At 33.2% G+C, this 23,210-nt stretch overlaps 1 protein-coding gene across 2 annotated transcripts in view; it reads left to right on the forward strand.

The window, feature by feature from the left end:
- The first annotated feature begins 686 nt into the window (after window positions 1-686).
- Window positions 687-23,210, forward strand: part of LOC108724413 (uncharacterized membrane protein C20F10.07) — a 70,396-nt gene continuing 47,872 nt past the window's right edge. For both annotated transcript variants that reach the window (XM_018450777.1, XM_018450786.1), the window contains exons 1-3: window positions 687-1,121; window positions 11,196-11,502; window positions 18,021-18,197. In XM_018450777.1, the coding sequence (XP_018306279.1) occupies window positions 1,028-1,121; window positions 11,196-11,502; window positions 18,021-18,197 (578 nt within the window). In that variant the 5' untranslated portion in view covers window positions 687-1,027. The remainder of the gene's footprint in view (window positions 1,122-11,195; window positions 11,503-18,020; window positions 18,198-23,210) is intronic.

Raw genomic sequence — 23,210 nt, forward strand, 5'->3', positions numbered from 1 at the left:
AAGATTTAATTCATGTAATTATCTATAAATGGCAAGTAAGCCATATTGGATATTAGACTATATTGGTTGCAGTTATCTTATTTGTTCTCCAAGTGTTAATTAAAATTTAAATTTCCGAACGCCGTTGAATTTTCGTGAAAAGCATTTTGCATAACTCGATAATAAAGTTAAACGCTATAACTTTTAAAAGATGCCATAAAGACATAGAGTATTATCTTTTATACGTCTTGGACTTCTGTTTCTTTTTAAAAGAGGAGATTATCAATTTGATAAAATTGCTTAAGTTCTAAAGTCTAATTCACTCTATATAATAATGAAATAATAACATATTAGTTATTACTTAAATGCTGATAATATCAACACAATTACGAAACTTTAACAACAGAAATATAATATATTAGTTGTAATATAAATAAATATAGTAATTTTGATATAATATTTGCTAGAATCTCGTCACGCTGATGCATCTGTTCTAACATTTCTTAATTCTCAATAATTCATTCGGAGACATTATCAAATTGTTTACCCGAGTGATTCAGAATTCGGTCGAAGACCTCACAAGTACAGGAAAGAAGACAATTTCCTTGTGTGGGAAACGAGGAAAAAAAAGAGGTTCTTACGGATAATTCCGTGTGGGACTCGAGAATGAACACTAAACAGTGTGAATCGACGATGAGTGGTGACTATCAGTACCGATCGGTGGCGTCTGAAATGCTCGCGATTATAAACTATGCAAGTGTACGTTATAAAACTTAAGTTGCATGACTGACGGATCATCAAAAATACGCTGTTGAAAGCTGCTGCACGTGACGCACGTGACTATTTCCTATCACTACCATTGGCCGATCCAGACGATAGGCGACGAGCTGGTCGATAAGCATACTCGCGAATTCCTCGCCTGTCTCAAGAATAGACGCCATTGACCATTGTTAACTCAGTTTGGCCGAGTTTTGTCGTCGCGTTATTGTACGATTATCTTTTTTTTCCCCCCTTCTCTCTTTATATCTTTTTTTAACGAATTTGACGAATGAGTGGAATGTTGGACCCCGAAGTGGAAGTTGTGGTCGTCGATCTGCGACGAGATTCAAGTTGCAAGATACCGTCAACTTCTTCTGTTGAAGGTAAGCTAGATACTTAGGTAGGATTTGCCGAAAAGACCCGCGAAACTTTGCCAACGATTTTCCTAATCGACGTGAAAAGTATTCAAATCTAATCATTTATCATATTTATCGCATTCGTGCGATCTAATTTGACCTAATTTTTTCTTTGTATATTATACAGAGTGAGCAAAAGTATCGAACTGGCTAAATATCTTGAAAATAAGATATTTAAGAAAAAAATGTTTCATCAAACGGCAATATTCATTTAACCTTGAGTGTAGATATAACAGAACTCTCAAAGTTGATTTTAAAAATTTGAATTGGAATTTCCACTTTTTAAATTAGAACTTTTATTTTTTTATTCAATACTCTTGACATCGAAATCTTTTAAAAAAGCTACAATGAAACTTCTATTTGGTTATCTCCGCTCAATAATCACGGATCTATATTTAACATCGAAAATAATAAACGTGTAACGTCGAATAATTATTTTCGATGTTAAATATAGATCCGTGATTATTGAAAGTGATCTGATATTTAATACTAGTTGAGAAATATCAAACTTGATATCGTATGTGCTAGTTATGAGACACGAAATATTCTCTTACTTGTAATGTGCGATACAATGTGTGCTTGCACATCGCGATCGATAGGTTCCGGTACTAAAGAGCATGTATATTTGTCTTTGCTATATTAAGCATCCCATTCCAAAATAATTATTGGATTCCATTAGAATAATACATGAGCTTTTATTGTAATGAAATTTTGACACAAAATAATGTAAGAATTAATATATATATAATATATATATTCCTAAATTATATATTTTCGGTCATAAATTTTTTTAACAATTTAAAAATATATTTCTCTTGACAATTATTATTATCTTTTTGCAATTTTTATTTAGTTAAAAAACATTTTTGTGATATATGTTATATTGAAATTAATTTCTTAGAGATATTTGTATACATTTTAATAAGAGAAAACTGTAAAGAATTTATATAGAAATATAAGCAGCGAATGCCTTAAAAAAAGCATCACCCTTTGCAACACAATTATCTAGAGATAGAGAGAGAGAGAGAGAGAGAGAGAGAGAGAGAGAAATTTAATATTATTGTATTTTCTCTTATTAAAAATTCTTATTAATTTTGTTCATCACAAATTCTAACAGTTCAAGGAAAAAGGTCACTAAAACAACGTATCTTTATTCGAATCACAAATTCCGAGATTAAATAATTAGTGCTTAATTGCTGGCCTCGTTCTGACTCATCTTTCTAGCGAAATACGAGCTGAAAAAAACTAGTCAAATGGAACATATACAATGTTATGCATGTCAACGATTAGAAACATATGTGACATATGACACAAGCAACACGTTACGTATTCTCGTATGAGTGGATTATTATCATGCACATCATAAGATTATTAATAGCAAAAAGGAAACATTTGGCAACGTCTGTTTGTGATTCATGTGCTTGCGTCACGAAGAACTCCGCATCAGAGAAAGATCAACTTCATTTATTATAATTGTGACTTTATTCATTAAATTATTAGCTGATTTTCTTACTATTAAATTGATTTAAATAGATTTATTTAAGTACTATACACGGTTCTATATTTAGCGTGAAAATATTGACGGATTATTTTGAGAGAAGTCCTCCATGTGTATAATTGGCAGCAATTGCTTTGGCCACACGCTGAAGTTTAATATTAAGTTTGAAGTCTAATTTCAATTAGTTTAAAAGTAACTAAAATTTACGTAACTTGAAATCGTATATTTGATCTGTAAAATCAACTTTGTCGATAGCCAATATTTTCATGTTCAAGTGCTTGTTACGGTCTTTTAATCATTGACAGACGCACCAAAGTATATAGTTGAAACTGCGATATGCGTGGCTTCGTCTGAATCATTCGTTTCAAGGTTCCGTAGAAGGTTTTGTAAATCTACTTTTATTGGTTTTGCTTGAAGTTTTCCGATGGGATTTACGTTGATCGACGACGAAAGCAATTTTCCCAAGTCCCAACGGTATTCTCTCGAAACCCGCGTGACACGTCGGGATAACGACCCTCCGGCTTTCCCTCGGCAAAATTTCACGCATTCTCACTCCTACATTCGATTATTTTATCTTTAGATATTGTGTCTGCTTGCATCTGTGTGTCGCGAATTTCTCAAATTAAACGATATTGCGACGCGACTTCGTCTGGCAGCTGTCTGATAACTGACGTCACCCTGACCGAATTATTGCAAACTATTCCGCGTTCCAAGTCACTGTAACCATAAAACCGTTGAGTTTGTGTTCAACTGCAGTCAAGTGCAGTCGACGATCACATTGCTCAGGTACAAAAATAATTTAAAAATTCACGAAATAGTAACTTACTAACAATAACTTTAATTTGATTTTTCGCTCTTGTATTACATTTATTTCTGAAAGTGAATTTCATTTAATTGAATCTAGAACAATTTTTTTATGTCATTTTTATATTAAATCTTGTCACTATAGAATCGCTTTTTGCTATTTAATGACACGTTGGCTAATTATTTATATATATTATCTATTTCGAAAGATTATACGAATATATTTTTATTTCGTTGCTTATAGTAAAACCTCAATTATGTAATGTTATATATACATATATATATATAAAACATTATATAATTGTGATCTTAAAAATAGTGAAATATAAAAATATATTCGTAATCTTTATTTTAACGATCCAACAAAATTATTTTCAGATTTAGCTAAATTTTTAGATACTACAACAAAAACGTTCTTTTCGTGTACATATCTTTTATATATATATATATTGTATTATTTTATAATATAATTATTTATATTATTTTAATTCGCAGAGAAGCTCCGTAGCTCTAATTTGATACTAATTGTAATCTAGTTTCATATAGATGCATCATACAATAGCGGAAAGTTGAGAATCATGCAAAACGTGTAGAAATTTAATATGTATTAATTCTAATTTGGTTCCAATATGCAATTGGCAAACTGAGATCACTGAATCGCTGACGGCTCACGGATCGCATCTATTTGCATTGAATCGAAAATGTACGAGTATATGGTATGAATATAGCATATATATTACCGATGTCATCTCGATAAAGTGTTATTATCTTCGTGCGCACTTCGATCTTTATCTAAGTCTTTATCTAAGCGATGTGCAATTTGTGTAGGAAATGCATATTTGTCCGCCTGCCCTTTTGAGAAAACTAGAACTCGGAGGGGAAAACATTTATTTTCCCACGCAATAAATGTTTTTTTAAATATATGTCATACAAACAACAAGCAAATAAAAACATTTTTTTAATATTTTAAAAAATTCATTCAAATCGTTCACGAATTATTATTTCAAATATAAAACAAAGCAAAAGTGAAAAGAAATTATTGATCCTATTTATTACTTTTTCACACTCTTATTTATTTATTAATTTATCTTATTCTAGAGAAAATTTCTCAAAACATATGCAATATATGATTGTTATCATATAATATGGTAAAAACGATTTGAAAAGATCATGTAATACATTAATGATTTGAAAGAAAAATTCGAAGTAAATGAACTGAGATAAGATTCGGTTTTTTTATTATTTGGTTAATTGTGATTTAGACTTAATTTTATTTAATGATAATGTAAAAATTGTGTCTTTTTTAGCTATGATTGATCACTAAATTAATAGTTTTATAGTGTGTGGTAACTTTAAAAGTTATTCTACAAAACCATCATTTAATGGTTAATTATAGATAGAAAATACAATTTTACATTATCAGGTTAAGTTTAACTACAAGCTAATCAGAAAGCTAAAAAGAGAAAAGAATCTAAAATAATAATATGTTACTTCACTGACATGACTTAGTGGGACTGCATGTGTTAAAACAGGTCTTCCTCTCTTCGCAGATTCGCTCGTTGCACTCATAAAAACACAGTTAATTACGATATCGCGTATATTAATCATAATGATAGAATAATTTCTCGCATTTTGCACGGTATTCCCGATATTAGTCGCACCGTCGCACGCGACATTATTTTACATTGCGGCGAAATCCCAAATCCAATCGAAACGCGATTGTAAAAACAATGCGAAAAAAACAAATAATTCACGCGACACGTGCGACTCGAAATTAACGCAACAAATGATATCTCTGTATTTCGAAATATTTAATCTATTCTGCGCTCTCAATCTAAAAGTATTATATAACGAACAAATTGCATTTAAATTTAAATACGTGAAAAATTCGAGGCTTGATACATTCAAATGTAAATACCTTTTAGCAATTCATTTTCATTCGTACGTGCATAAATATCGCAGTAAAACAATACTTTATAATATCTGTCTATCTGCCGCTACAATGTTTAAATAAAACGAATAAACTGCGTGAAATATTTTGATAAAACTACTCACGAAGTTTACAGTCGTTCGTCGCAGGAGTCAATTAATTGCATGGATTGATAATCGAGCTAATTGTTCGTTGAAAATAAACGCGTTCGATTCCTTCTCATATTTGATGCGATCGCATTTCGATGAAAATGACACGTGGAGCAGCTCGCGCTGCTACCTGCCGACTCGACGCGCGAATAATAACAATACGGCGCGAACAATACACTATCATTCTTGCGGCTGAAGTCACATGCTAAATAGTTATTACTATGAAATATGTAACGTTGATTGCGGTCAAAATATCATTATAAATGCTTCGAAACATTTGATTAATCAACCAGAAGAATGAATTTTATAGCATTAATTGTAAGAAGAAAGAATTTTACTAATTGACCAATCAAAAAATTCTTCATTTATAGAATCACGTACTTGTTATTTCTACAACAATAATTAAATACTGAATATTGTTACATTTTGAATTAATTATTATCAAACGTTCGATATCATCGCTTTTCATAATACTTGTCCAGTGATTTGTACGTTTTCCACGATAAAGAACGATAATAAGTTATATTTAATTTCATAACATTCAAAGCACGTTGTACATTCGAAATAATAATTTCTCGGAAGTTATAACGAGTAATTATGATTTTCTATTAATTTTCATTCCAAATAAATGAATGTGAAATATCCGTTTCGATAAACAGTCATTTTAACACGCGTGCGAATCGCTGAAGTTGATTAACCGTGCAGGTTAATTTTTTATTACGAGAATTATCATTTTAAATGTAATGAAATGCAAAACGATTCATGCTGCTATTTATTGAATCTCATCGTAATACGAACATGACAATAGTTCTACTCTAGAGAGATTATAACATTTTCTGCATTCTCTTCAAACGAAGTGAATACAAAAATGAAATAAATATATTATACATCATAATTAAAAATTGGATAAAAGACAAAAAAGATAAACGGTGCGACAAATTCAACTATAAAAAAAACAAACCTACTAAAACTGGCATACGCTTAGCGAACGCAAATGTTCGGAGACATTCATGTTTGTATTTGTAAGTCATTTGTTCCTATTCTTGATTGCATGGAATGCTTCGATTTGATTCGATTAAATTCAGTGGTAGAGCTTAGCATATAACAATATCTGCACATAGCAACTTGAACTTGTACGACATTTGTGCAACAAATAACGAATGTTTGCATTCGGTATTCGTTCGTTTGTAGGTGTATCCGGCTTAATTCACAATTTTTGTGTAGGAAGCCGCATATTATTAAACAATATCATGACCGTTCGCCAGATAATTATCACGAAATATTTAACGTTATTTCTACAAAATAACGTTAAATATTTTTATTAAATATATTGAATTTATAAATGGAAAGGGGCCATGCATACAGATGTATTTTTGTAAAATTATTACATTTCATATTAAATATTTTTCTAATTTTTTTTCGTTTTTCAGAATGATATTTGAAGTATTTATAATGTTTATTGCAACATACTGAGTAGAATTATTTCAATACATCTATGACGAAATCGCAAGTGCTTATCGCTCTTGAAAGCAGCAGCTGCATCTAATGGCAGCAATTAAATATAATTATGCAAGCGACTTTCGTTCTAATATCGAAGATAAATTGTTTGGTTGTTATAAACGAGCATTCTCGTCTAAAACACGATCGATGTTTACTGGATAGATTAATTGTAATGGATAGTGTGAGGTAATAATGGAGAATTTATATCAGCATTTTGAACAAAAGGGAAAATATGTAGATTGATAAGAGCGTTCGTAAATTTCAGGTTTATTAAGCATAAAGTACGTTTTAACTGCATCAGAGTTTCGTCTGGGAAAAGATTATGATAAACAAATGTAATGCAATTATTTGATATCAAATATTCTTAAATAATAAAAAATAGCAGGACGTTTAAAGAAAATTTCGAGTTAAAATAATGATTAATGTACTTTGAATTAATGTACTTGAATAACAGTAGATTCAGATTATTTTAATGCAAATCATTATTGATTGGGCTTTGCTCCAAATTATCGGCATAGAAAGTATATATTTTTTGTAGATATTCAAATCTTCAATATTTTTTTATTTAGTATTTTTTCTTTAATTGAAAATAAATTCGATACGTATATAATTAGAGAAATTGGTTTAAATTTCTGCCAATGAATTTCTCGTTTCTGTTGAATTCTTTTGCGATATTGTGATTTATTTTTATTTCTTCGTATTTTATTTTTCCGGTTTAGAATCGCAAGTTAAGTTCCGTGAAACACGTCATTCTTCTTCAACCTACGATTTCCAGTATCTGGAAATGAAAGGGAATTCCGGGACGTTGCGGTTTCCAGGGAACCGCCTACTGCTTCTCTATCATGTCGTGTTGTGCCGCAAATAATTCGCGAATCACGTTCGATCCAAGCGGCGCGTTGTCGATTCTTCCGAAAAATGCGGTGTTTTCTCGCACGGTACACAGAACGATGCGCGGCACATTGCCAAAAACGTGGTAATTCCGGTGTACACGCGCGCCTGCTCGACATTCTTGATTTTTCAGTTGTTGAACGGAAGGCTACGAGGTCGTATAACGTTCGTTAACCAATTGTGAAATATCTCTTGTGAAAAAAAATAGATCTATCTGTTCCACTTTCGTGTCATTGATTCGCGTCACATTGAATTAGCAGCGATACAGAAATTAGAAATCGAAATTGGTATAATTCTGGTGATCTCGATTTTATACATATTCGACATGAAAAGTTTACTTTGCAATAAGAGCCTATTTTTTTCGGAGAGACAAGCTTGCATTAAATGAAGAATAAATGAATAAAATAATTTAATTGTTTGTGTATTCAATAATTATAAATAAATAATTTCTTGTGTATTCAAGTAAATTTTCAATAAATTATAATTATGAAATAATTAATTAATAATAAATAATGTAATTTTTGTGTGTCTACATTAATGTTACGTTTCAAAAATTATTTCCTTATTTTTTAATTGATCTTACAATTAGAAGCTTTTTGCATAGCGCATAAATATTCTGGACATTTGCGTCTACCGTTGTCAAAATTTAAACGTTAAAATAGTCAATTTAAATGATATATGGTAAAATCTTTTGCTTTTCTTGTTGAATGAATATTCATATTAATATTATATTCTTATTAAAATGATATGTAAATCTCGTCCAATTGTTTTCATCATTTTATATCAGTTATTCACCTACAATTTCAACAATTCAAATAAAATTTTCCGTTCTTATAGAAATATTCATTTCAATGATTTATGATCGATCCTTTTTTATTCGGAAAAAAATGATTTTATTAAAACTTCTAAAAAAATAGCTAGATATATATATATGTGTAGATTTAAAAATAATTTTACTTGAATCATCAAAATAATTATGTAGAACGATCAAATAGATTGTTAGAATATTAAACTTTTTTACAGCATTGTTAGCAATGCTTAAGTATTCCACATTTTCAGATTTGTATCCAGCTAATTTTTTAGATACTTCACCAAAAAAATCATTCTTTCCGTATATAAACTCACCAAAGTTATACCGCTTTAATTTCTGTTTTGAATTTTCTTGATTTCGAATTCTTTACACTTATTTGTAGGTATAGAGCTCAAATAGGTATCCTAAGATCGATTGATCGTTTTGTCTGAAAATCTTGTAATATTTAGCAGAATTAGAGGGTGTAGGCTGATCGTCAGGGATGGTTGGTTGGCAATGGGCTTTCGATCTTTGCTAACATGGCTCTGCGGATGTTCCAGATCCAAGGTAAGCCGGCGCGTTCGACATGAGGCTTAAGCCACTTACTAAAGGCACCTTGCCTTCGTAATACGCTCACGTAATGCAGGTAGTATATCGGAGATGCGGCATGCCGTTAATATACGAGTTGACGTAATGCACGAGCGGAGGTTTTAAACGAATTAAAGTCGTCGATGACGGGGACGAAGCAGGTTCAATCGGACGACGAGTGCGTTGCTGGCATGCGTTTCGTTTCCATCGCTTCGCTCTTTTTTTGATTCCGTAAATCACAGTAATTTGTTGCGTTCATCGAAGTAACTAATTCTTTCGAAAGAGTTGCACGCAAAAGAGAAAGCTATCACACGAACGTTCGGTAGTTTTGTGAAGGCACATTAGAAAAGTTCCGCGATCGAGTGAAGAACGTAAGAGATTTTCGCTTGTTATTTCGAAATGTGTAAGGGTGCCGTCACGTACAGCCCATATATCCGTAATCCGCACTGGATGTCTGCAAAAGTTACCAGGTATTGCGTCCGTAACGTTACGTGTGTTTTACCTCCTTGTGTCCCATGGATCAGTAATCCCATGAAATTTCCATAAAAATTACTAATTATTACCAGTAATACTTTTCCTAATTTTATCTATTTGACTAAATTTGACGATTTAATTAAAACTTTTGTTATAATCAAAAGATATATTCTGTAATTTTCTTATAAAATAAAATGAAAATGAACAGTATAACTTCTTAAATAAAAAATATTACATTTACACGTCCGCATTTTGCGGCTCCATGGGACATAAGGAGCCATATAAGCACGCAATTGCACTCCGACGTCAAACAAAAATAAACGTGTCATAATCTACCTTTAATTTATAAATAGTGATTAATTTGTTTGACAACAATTTTGAAATTAGAAGTGCATAATGAATCTTTGATATATGTTATTAGTGCAAATACAACAAATGATCTGTTTTCTGACGTTCACTAGACTGCACTAGAACTCCCTTTTCACGTAGTTGCGGATTACGTGAGAAATATCTGTCGTACATACGCAATCCCTAGATGCTTTTGCGGACATCCGGTGCGGATTATGGATTGAGGACTGTATGTGACGGCACTCTTAAAGTTTATACTTCGATATATTGTAAAATCATATTTTGTTTAGATAATCAAGTTCCATACAGCACAGAGCAAAGTCTCATTCCAGCAATATTGCAGTAACATTGTAAATGTTGTAGTAATGTTGTGGCAAGCTTTTGTTGTAGAGGAGTCATTGTACTAAAAGAAAAGTGATATTTGCATAATTACGTGATAAAGTAATTATATGATTAAAAACTTCATTTTTATAGTTATTACTGTTGTATTATTAGTAATAATAATTATATTTATATCGAACTATAAGAGAGAGTATAATTATTATTATTAACATTATAGCAATAATAATATAAAAATAGAGCTCCTCTCTCTCTCTAATTATTTTAATTATTATAATTATTTTGCCATATAATTATAGTCACAAATACCAAACACTTTCTTTCCGGCGTTTGATGTTTCATGGAATATATTGGAAAAGTGAGTGGATTTTAATTCGAAATTTAATCACCAAATTCCATTTAAATTGCATATTAAAAATAAGAATTTGACTTTTTTGAATCAAGAAGCAATTGCAAATAGTTTTCTCGAAAAAGATATCGATGTTAAATTTAATTAACAAATATCCACTATTAAAAATAAAAATTAAGAATACTGGGAAATACCTGGTTTTTTAGTTTAAAAGGAGTATGAAAGAGAAATTTTATAATAACACTTCTCTCCATTCTCTAGATTTCCCAATCATTACTCGTAGATTGCTTTCACTTTTGCGATTGACACGTCAATAGTAGCCCACGTCAATCATCGATATAAGTAGTGACTAATCATATGTATATTGTGAATTTAAAATTTCAGAGAGTGAGCTAGGCTTGCGTCGCGGTGGTTCTCTGAAGATCTCACGGACGAGCGACGATCATCACGTCGCGCAAGAACGCTTGACGAGCACGAGATCGTCGCCGTCGTCGACGTTGTCGTTGTCAACGTCGACCTCCACGTCTTCTTCAACCGTGTCGACGGACAGATGCGCCGGTGGCGGCGGAAATAATAGACCGTTCCGGTCCACCAGGCGATGCGTACCTGAAGCTGCGAGTGACGCACCTGCACCAGAGTACCTCGCCAGGAGCCTCCTGCAACTTGGATGTCCTGCCGTGTCGATGCCCACGTAAGTCACTTTTCCAACACTTTCCATCCTTTCTCTTCACATCAGGGAGATCGAAGCCACTATAGATACGAGTATAATCTTCGTTGAATTCAATTTTCCGCGCGAAAAGCGTACAGGAAAAATAGACTTCACGTCAGTGAAGTCATATCAATTATTTCATTGTCATGAATGAATATAAAGGTGATCTTGACACGTGTGGCGAACGCATCGGAATCTGAACTCATCGGAATTATATTGGCCCCGATCTCTCCGAGACGTGACTCAATGGCGTTGATTATTTACTCGGTCAAGGCGACGTTATAAAGAGGAGTCGCATCGAATGGAACGGGATCGGCTCGAGGGTTGGTACTGATTGCGCAACTCAGGTATGACGTAACACGGAAGACGTGAAAAAAGATCACGTCGGGATATGTTTCCGCCCACGTCGGAATGAGTCTAGAAGAATAGCCCGATTACCCTTTCCTCTCCCGTAACACTTCGACGCATTTATCTGGATATAATTGTATCTCGTTAAAGTATCGTTCCCACAAGATTTGCAACTCCGAGAGGCCATTGTGTCGTAACTCTAGGAAATAGGATGAAAATTCTTATAATGCTGATTTTTACGGTACGGTAGCGTGTGCATTATAACGACGTTTGATTGTTGTGTGAACGGCACTTCGAGTTAGCCCTCGCAACAAACGCTTCGTGTTCCTGCCTCCGGACGACCCTTCTTTGTCGGGTTGGAACGATGTCGACGGACTTCCGCGATCGCGTTTGGGAACGAGCGAGTCGCAAACGGCCCCCTTCTTCAACGAGGAAGTCATTTTCACGAGAGTCTCGTGAGACAATTAAATGTAGCTGTGCAGGTACGGCGCAGTGTCGATGCTCTCCCGCTTGTTGCAATATAAAGGGACAGTGTTAAGAGACATGAGAAGCGGTGATTGATGCGATCCTATATACCTACAACGCAGAGTTCCATTCCAGTAACATTCCAGCAACGTTGCAATGTTATTGGCATATTGCTGGAACGTTCTTATACGGTATAGAGATTCTCTAATCAAAGTCACAAAATAACGTTGGGTCGACAATCCCATTTTATGACTGTACACTGGAAAAAAAGTTTGGTCGCACTAATTGGAATTCTGATTGAAAATATACTGTTTAATTTGCTGAAAAATGGCAGTATTAATCAAAATTATAGATGTATTTCGTAACTCTGAATACGGTTAGAGATCCTATAACAGAGTTTGGCCACGAGATGACAAACATTTGATTAATCCGTCGGTTTTTGTCAACTTCAGTAAATTAGAATGAATAAGATAGTGTGAGTTAGAATGAGATAGTATATATAAAAAGAGACAGTATTTATCCTTCTTTCACTTTTATTTTGTTATCAAAATTGCTCGTGGCCAGACTCTGTTATAAGGTCTCTTAGATACGGTCAATGTAATGCTGAAGGATACTTCCCATTTAGTGACACAAGTTGACATAAACATTGTTCTATCTTTCTTAGTATTCAGAGAATAACAAAAATAAAACGACGTTTGTGTCGACTTGTGTGACCAAATGAAAAGCATCCACAAAGCCTTCGAAGCATTTTTTGATTGGTCAGTTCATAAAATTCCTTCTTCCGATTGATCAAATCAAATGCTTCAAAGCATTTGTAGTGAGATTTTGACCGCACCCTCTGATTAGAGGGCGTCTAATGTGGCCATGATCCAATATATAGTATTGAAATTCTACAGTATATGTACGTAACATGAACTGTAGACTTTCAGTACTGGCAGTGTATATCGCAACGCCCTGTATGGAACGTACAGTGATCATATCTCAAAGTATCACAAAATTAAATTCAACGAAAGTATATCGGTTACAATTCTCCGGAATTTATTGCAACTGAGTGTTAAAATAAAGATCAGTCTTTCGGTATATTATATATTCGTGGGAATTATATAACAAAAATATATGGATGTAAACATAATAAGAAAAACAGACGGACGATGGAAAATATTGACATTACAAAGAGCGTTGCGGCGTAACAGAGGCAGATGAGTATATTCCGTAAAAAAGAAAAACAGGATAAAAGGATAACAGATCGCCAAGACACTAGACAGAAGAAAAATAAAAAAGGGGAAGAAGACAGTGTGTCTAGAACTTTTGTTAGAAGATTGATCGCATGATTCTCTCATAAAACTAAAAGGCGAAAGATGAAGATATATTATTGAATCTAAAAAATCGCACAACTACTTTCGACACGGAAAGATAAAATTTGGGAGGAGGATTTCACGTGGAAAATCTATCGAACGGCGAAAAACGAGAGGAAAACAAATTCGCTGATTGACAATTACAGAGTCTCGAAATTGCGAACGGCAGACGATCAGCTGATGCTGCCATCGCGCTCACCGGTGGCCGCTCGATGAGGAGGCGTGAGAGCGAGAGCGAGCCTCAGGATTCACCTCGAAGCAACCGCTCCCGCGAATACGACCAGCACGCCATTCCCGTTGCTGGTGTGTGCACCACTATCGTAGCTATATAGCTATCGCGATGATATTCGGTCAATAGGTAAGCTGCGCGGCGCAGACGCGGCGGTACCAGCCTGTCGCTCCCGTTCGTCTGTGTGTGGTGCTCACATCATCGTACCCCGTGCCACACGTACATCCGCGAAAGCGTTGCCGAGACCCGCTGCTGCGGAGAGTGGAGCACGAACGCGGACACGTTTCGCGCCGCATTGCCGTATTCCTCTTCTCGTCGTCAGAATACATCCGGGATATCAAAGCGAAGAAAACGGCGGTGCATCGTTCTCTTCTGTCAACGTCGTCGTCGCCGCATCTTCTCTTCCAAGGAGAGCGCTTACTAACATCTGCAGGACAATCTCCCATCCTTCTCCCGGATCTTCGGTGACGTTGCTTTCGGTGACAGCTAAAAGGATCAGAAAAGAAGAGGAGCTCGAGAAAGACGAGGATATCGGGAATCTCGAAGAAGAGAACGTCGACGATGTTTTGAGAGGGATTTTTTTGGAAGATACAGTGGAGGAGAGGTATTATCAGCTGATAAGGGAGAGTGTCACATCCGGGGCCGCGCGGAAGATTCCGCTGCGGTCCTCGCGCTCGCCGTTGGCTTATCATCGGCGACACGTCGACGAGGCGTGATAGAGGATGCGGGAAAATTGGCATAATTGAAGCTGCGCTTCGCGTGGGGCAAGACCTAGTTCCAGCTCAGGAGGAGGCTTTGCATGTATCCACCGCTGTGAGCAGCGATAACGCGGGACAGTGGCGCCTCTCTACTGGACTGCCAGCTACGATAGCACTCATCGCAGGTGCGACCGAAGGCCCGCGTGTCGACGTCGAAAGTATCAATGTAGACGAATTGTTCATAAACTGATTTTAGTCGGTCATTGAAATGCGATCGTTATATATTCAGGATTATGTAATTATAATTATAACTATGATTGTAACAAATTATAGTTGTAATTGTAATAAATTATAATTTGTTGCAATTGGCCTTGCAATATTTCATAATTATAATTATAATTTGTTACAATTATAGTTATAATTGAGTCAGTTGCAATTGTAATTATACTTTGTTGCTATTGACTCAGATCGATTGACGTAAATCGCTTTAATTTATCCTTTAATTAAATGTACTGGCATCCTAAGATAAAACATAAAGAATTTATGAAATTACGTTATACACTTGAAACATTTTTTTGCAGATCTAATTGTTTCTTAAAAAATTTAAGAGAAGATCAATCTTAAAACTGGGAGTACGTATTAAATTTAGATAAATATCCTCAAGTTCTTAAAACAGCGTTTGTTAAAAGAAATGGGCTCGAACTGAACTACTCTTCAGCTCTCGGATCATCTATTGTTATCGCGCTATCATTGCATAAGTAGATATTGTATCACAATGCTTGGCTTTTACTTTTTTCTTCGCAGTCATTTTAACATTTATTTTATTGTTCGCGATTGTGCATGCGGCTTTAATCACGAACGATCAATATTGACCTATTGACCCGCCAAGTCTTTACTTATAAGAATCACAGATCAAAGATCACGTCCTTGTTAGAATGATCAATTATGTTACTAAAAATGAAGGGTTAATTAAGAACGAACGAATCAATATAAATATGGAGTGTCACTACCACGTTGACTGACAGATGTAGATACATATTTGCATGACTTCTACGTAGCACAGTGATTCCACTTTGGATGCTATACCATCGCGAATGAAAAATAAGCTCTTTTTCAATGCAAAATTTGTAGCTCGCAACGAAACAATATTCCAACTATTAAATGAATTTTCAGTGCTTCGTGATTTATCTCGATAAAGAATATCTATCGTGAACAAAATATAGTTCGAGTTTAGCGCGAACAACGCGCTTCGTGTGAATGCGAATGTTTTGTAAGATATGAAATTGAAGAAATCATTGCGTTTGCTTCCAAATGCTGTTTGTTCTGGATAGACTTTGTTCCGGACGTGACGAATGCCTTCGCAGTTGTACGACAAATGCATTCGTCCTGTCATGAACACTCTCGCTCGACGTGACGGATATGAGGCAAACGATAGAGCAGTCTGAGGATTCGCGGAATATTTACGTTTTTTTTTCTCTTTCGTTCATTACCGCGTATACATTTTATCACTATTCTAGAAATATACTTCAATAATGCGGCTGCACTGGCGCAATGCCAGCGCGAGTTTAGGACAATCGATCCTACAGTCTTGTACTCTGTAAAATATATGACATAAGGATCCGGAAAATTAAAATAGAGGCAAAAGGCAAAAAACAATACGAACACTGAATTGTTAAAATATAGACTGAAATCAAGATACAAAAAAGTGGACATTTAGTTATTTTTAAAGCTTGTTCTACATAGAATTATCACAAAAATAATTTCTTTCCTGGATAAAATTTTATGCTAGAGTGACTATCAGAAAATTGAATTCTTAAAAGGGAATTACGTTGTTTTTTAATTTACAAATTTTATTATTGGCATATCAATGAATTAACGTTTATTTTACTCGTTTTCTAAAAAATTACATCGCAAAAATCTAAAATTACTCTGACTAATCTTGCATTTAAATTAAAACTTGATTTTTTAATGAAACTATTATTTTAATATCACAATTAAAATATTATTTTGAAGCTACGTTTCATTTGTCTTTCAAATTTCGCTTTCGCGATTTAATTATGATTCTATGAATGGCGATAAGTATTCTGAACGCGATTCAGATACCGCTAATAAAAGAAGCCGAACGATTTGCTTTATAAGCAGCAATTGCTCTAGTAACGTGCGCAAAGGGTATGCTTCACGGAGATAGGAATCTTTCCACGCTGCTCTCGTTGAAGAGCATATGTATTGTACTCTCTGTCCATGTGAGATAGAGTTGATTAACTCGCGGCTTGGTTAACTCAACCAGTTAATTTTCCGATCCGCATCGCAATGGGATTCGTCACGCTTGTGGCGACAGCTGATCGTGACGTTTATCTGTCGTCATGCCTCGAGTATTTCCGATTCAGTTTTAAAACTCAGAAATTTGCGCATCCTAAACGCTCTCGACAAAATTATCAGTGTCTCTATTTAATGTTATTAGTGTATGTTTTATCTCTTTATCAATTTCTGTGATAGAACTTATTTTGTTACGAGAATATATATATATTACATGTTTCGCAAGTTTAATTTCTATATTTTTTTAACCGTACATATTATAGACATAAACAATAAGAATTTTATTGGACCGTACATTTGAAAATTCAACAATAAGAAATAAAAGTAATGGCCGACATCGGCCATTATTTCTATTTCTTATATTAGACATTTTATAGATACAAAATGTGTTCTACAATTTTTTTTAGAAAAGAAGTTATATAAACTACTCGAAAAAGATGGTTTTGCTGAAGTATCTGACAATTTACCTAGATTATAAGATCTGAAAATAATTTTGTTGGACGTTCTAACTGGTTGTTAGAATGTCAAAACTTTTTACTCGCATTATTGAGATTCTTATGTAATTATTTTGATGATCCAACCAAATTATTTTCAGATCTGTAACTACATATGTATAAATAGCTAAATTGTTAGATACTTTATATAGTAAAATCATCTTCAAGGGTAGATATGTATCAGAGATACTCTATATATCTTTCGTTTCTAACTGGATCAATACACATCTGTTGGCAATATATCGTACGGTTACATATCGTATATCACGACGGTAATTCGGCGATTTAAAATCCACGTGTCTCCGCGCATTACAAACTGATTGTCACGAAGCTTGGAAACTCGAGTTGAAATATTGATCTCTCGGTGAAACGTGAGAGAACGGAATAGTTTAACTGATTAAATATCACTAGAAAGGTGTACATATTTCAGTTCGAATGCGTATCGCGTGATATATCTTGTGTACTCTCGGTGATACAAATTTCGTGGAGTAGAAATTCGACGCAGAGTCACGCGACCGTACTTCATGGCGACGGAATAAAATTTGTGTCTCTCGTTCATCTGTTCATCAATATCCGGTAACTCGTTTCATTGTAGACCTCGTGGCGGTGTCGGGTCGGAGCAACCGCCGAGCAGCGACAGTGATGACTATACCACTGCCCATCACCAGCAGCAAGGTGCAGGTTATGGACAGAACCTGGACGGTTACACCGTGCCCAAAGTCAAGGTGTCGAGCCCACCTAACGTCGATGAATCCGCTTCCATCATCAATGGGTGAGTTTTAATATCAGCAATTCGAGACTTACAGACTAGAGCCGTTCCCTTATTTTAATTAAATAAATTTATTAAAGGATTAGAGAGAAAAAACCAGATAATAATTCTTTAATTCCTAAAAAATTTTTTTATTAAAAAAGAGGAAAAAATATACACCAAGTAAGTGAAAAGTATTGAACTGTATATTATTGTACATTGTTTTTAAAATCAAAAGCATTTTATTAACAAACGATTTAAATATAATTATTCAAAAATTAATTGTCATTAATTTCAATATCGAAATAAATAAAAAAATAGAAAATATATGCAATATGTTGAATATATTTTAATGTCGATTATCAATATTGAATATAATTATTGAAAAATTAACTGTCATTAATTTTGATATCGCTTAACTTTAATTAACGTTGGGAACGGCCTAGTCAGAAATAAGTGATGCTATTATTAATATAGTAATTACAAGAGCGGCAAACGCATTAAGTTATTACTAGTTATTAGAATTGAGAAAATATGATTTCGATGAATGGCTATCTAAAATTAGATTCCAACTGATTAGGCATTCTAGGAATATTTTGCGTATGTACTGACGTCCATTCTTTTCTGGCGAATAAACGATTTTATGAATGAATAGCGTGTAAGCGAGACACATAAAGATTCTAATCGACATTGAGTGATAAAGAGTTCGGTATAAATACATATCTAGCATATCTCTTAACTTGCTAATTCTTATGCAACATTATTTAGTTTTCTGAGCAATACTTTAACGGTAATACTGTGCTAAAGACATGCAATAAAATAAATATAATATTTGTAATTATATTTATATTATATATAAATTATTTTTTTAAAATAATATAACATAACATAAAAAATAATATTTAAATGAGAGACGTTAATAATCAAGTTTCGAAAGTATATAGTTATTTCAAATTTAATAATTTTCGAAAGACGTAACTAATTGTTTCATTAAAGATCATACTTTTTTATATTAATAAGAATAAATATATAAATAATAGCTTATCATCCTATCTTCATTATTGAGAATAGAAAAATCGCAAATATATCACATTTTAATAACAAGTATTTTATTAGAGAAGTAGCGTGATTCTCATTTAAGTTCAATTTAGATTATATTATATCGGTATACTCTATATTGCAAGACTACTTAGCTGTAACAAGTACTCGAGTCGATAACTTTTTCTTCTTGTACGTAACTCATGCGTAACAACGCACGGCACTTACTTTGTAGAGAAACGACCAGATACGCAACAAATGATAAACAAATAGTCGCCACATCTGATAAGCTCTGTTACTTTTGCGGCACTGTCAACAAAATTGTTCTCGTTCCTATATTCTCGTATCGTTTAGCATCGCTGTGTTTATAATAGGATCGTGCATCGTGTTATCGCGTTATAATGATACGCCTCGTGATCCGGTGGCTGTCGTTGCCAAATAGTAGATAATTCTTCATCAACTTCTTGTCAAGCGCAAACGTAAATTGATAAGAAGAATTCTTGCCGCACATCTTCGGCGATGAGACTTCGAATCGCGGTCGAAAGAGTAGGAAGGAAGTGTCGAAGCTCTCTGCAAGATGTTAGGTGCAGGCGAAATCTTGTACGACACATGAATCGCATCAGTGATTGAGTGGCGCTCGATTGAAAAATGACAAGAATTCGCGATACAAAATCCGAGTTGTCGTTGCGAATCCGACGACTCAGACTCATTAATAATAAAGACAACATCTCGACGGCACTGAGAATTTCTCGGACTTGCAAGAATTGTTTATTGGCGAATTACGAGATCGTGTTGCATCGGCTAAGAATTAAGAGATCCGTGTTATGCGACGAGCAAATATCGTGTATGTGTCATGAAGAGGAGGCGCATCTGCAAAAGCATGAAAGCACGTCAAAGTGGTAAGTATATCATAATGCGTTTTGATATATCTGTGTGCGATGTTTACAGTTTCTAATTATGAAGAAAATAATATATTCGCAAGCTTATTATTAGACCTACTTTATTCGTGTGGTTTTTTTAACGTAATTACTCGCATGAGAGATCTCAATATTATATTTTAATTTTCATTGTTCTCTTTGATGATTTATAATTTAATAAAAATTGATAATATTCTGTATATCCTTTAGAGAAAAATATAAATGCAAAAATTTTTTTAATATGTAAACAATTTACGCTAAATATACTCACCTGTAAAAAATGTAGGCCACTGTACACTTATTATTTTTTGCAGGTGTATAAATAAATAATAATGTGTATATAAATAGCATTTATACATTTAGCGAATTTATAAAGCGGGGGTTTTCTGGACACTTTACGCGAGTAGAATTAATAAAATTATATTGCACGAAATAAATTTAATTATTAAAAATATGTCATATATAATAGAAAATTTAAATTATAATAAAATATATAACACGTATACACAACACATTGAGAATCTTGATTAAATATATAATTTAAAATATTCCGTATATTTCAGAGTTAAAAAATATAGATAAATAAATAAATAAAATAAAATAAAAGTAAAAAAAAATAAATATATAATCCGAAATTAAATGGAGTATAATTTAGTATAGTATTTAGGAATGTATTGAAAACATTTCTTTCAAAAGTATGAAGACACTTGTTAATATTTATTCAATTGACATAAGTTACTCAGATATATTTTGTTATTATTGGGTCTTAAAATAATTTTTAGCTTAGAAAAGACTACAGTTGAATCATAGATTATTTTGGTTATCGAAAAGATTGATAAATGTATGAACAGATTGAATCGTTGATTAATTGAATGACGCGATATGTTCAATATATCATTTCGGCCTTGTCTCTTTTATACAATTATTTTATTTTTTATGTACATTTTATAATATAAGATGTGATGAAAAAATAATGGAAATAAAGAGATGTAGATTTTTAAAAATCGTTGCTTATATCTATTACAATCTTTGAAAATTATCATAGAATATCTGTGTAGTGTCAAATATTTATTTTTTCCGAATTCTTCGCGACGAGAGATTTCTGTAGAAAGTTTATCAACTTATTTAATTGATGTTCGTTTGTATGATCGATAGATGTAGTTATATATATACTTCGAAATACTTTTTCGTAAAAATGGACAAGAAATAGCGATTTTGTATATTATTTTTCAAAAATTTGATTACACGCGTGCTTTTTTTAGAAATTAAATAAATAAATAAAAATAGAGTCTATATAAAACTTTATTTAAAATGCTGCGTAATAAAGCTTTTAAAATTAACATTATTATTGCTTCAACTCGATAATCGATATTTAAATATTATATAATAAATAAATTAAACGTAATTCTATAACGAAAATAATATTGTTATTTATCAAAAAACTTGATTATCTGACAATATTTTTATTGAATCATTTATAGAATTTATCACTCTGTTCTCGCTGTAGAAAAGTTTTTTGTCAATTCGAAATGACGATTCGATAAACGCGAAAATATGGCCGTAATTAATCATAATGATTGCATTAATTATTACGTAATTAGTAGCGTCGGTTGATTCGATCGAAAATGAGTGGTACAACGTGTGCGTTAAAAATCGCTATATAACAATCAACTCTAATATCGTGGATTCTATGCGTTGTAAAATGCAGCCTAGAGACTTGTGCGCTAAGCCATTACACGCTGATCAATATGTCTCATGGCCCGTAAACAAAACTCCCGTGTTCGCTTACGTATTTTTAGAACAATTTTTTCTCCATCGTTCAAGGGCGAGATCCAAAAATAAATGATTAAAAAATGCCTTCGTACGCGCTCTTAGACTTATTTACACAGTCCCGACAGTTCTCTTTGCATTATTCTGACAAATAGAATGCAGACGATGTTTGGTTTAACGATTCTCTTCGATTCCTTGACAAACTGAACGGATAACGTAATATCCTCTCTCTTTGGACTCGTATTTACAATTGTATTTTTGTTAAAGAAATCACAAATGAAAAAAAGATGAAGAAATAGAATTTGTAAGAAAGACGTAAGATGTAAGATAGATATAAGAAAAACTATTTTTTTAGCGATATAATTCTAACCTTGTAAAAATATAACTTAAGGCCTTTGTTTTGTAATTCTTAACGACAGTAACGACTGTCATATTGTCGTTGCGCAGTTTTTTTTATCATATACAAAACTAGCTCAACGACAATGTAACGATATTCTTATTGTCATTAAGAGTTACAGAATAGGAGCTTTACTTGTGCACTGAGAAAAATGTCTGGTTGAAAATGAACTAGAAGATTCTGATTATCAATCAGAATTCCAATGATCACAACTAGAATTCTAGTAAATTAATCAAAAAATTCTGATTTGTTCAACCAAAATTCCAATTAATCCAATCAAATATTTTTCTCAGGGTGCTATTTTGAAATTGATAACGTTAGATAATACAAATCCGATAATATGAGAAGTCGCGTTATGTCGAATTGATAATAATTGATTTGAAAAGGAAGAAACGGAATTAGCATTCATAATTATTTTATAATACGTTAAACATTTCCCAACAATCAGGCTGTCTGGCTGATGACCTTGACGTTTGTTTTGTTTCGACCTCGTACACAAGAGACAAGGCTGTCTCGTGTTGTATTATCATTCATGTGGCAATATTCAAGCGAGCAGGTAATGCAGATCGCTCCGTCTTCATATTATTCATCAAAACTCGATTACTTTATACGAATAATTAGCTGTCGGTCCACGCGTTTTAATTAACTTCCACGAATGTAAATGTATCGGTTGTTTATCGAAGTATCTCTCGTGATCCAGTCATTTCATATCGCGAATCGAAGTGATAAGAGGCGAAAACTTAAATTGTTTTATTTATACGAGTTATAATTTTAAATACTTTAAATTTGAACGAAATTTGTTATTTTCAAGTTGATATCGCGAGGTACTTAATATGTGAATGGTGATTTGAGTGATTTAAATAATTAAAGATCGTGATATACATATATTTATATATAGAGATAGCATTTATTAAA

This window comes from Mycetomoellerius zeteki, unplaced genomic scaffold, assembly GCF_001594055.1.
Source record: "Mycetomoellerius zeteki isolate Tzet28-1 unplaced genomic scaffold, Tzet1.0 scaffold106, whole genome shotgun sequence".
In the NCBI taxonomy this organism is placed as follows: domain Eukaryota; kingdom Metazoa; phylum Arthropoda; class Insecta; order Hymenoptera; family Formicidae; genus Mycetomoellerius; species Mycetomoellerius zeteki.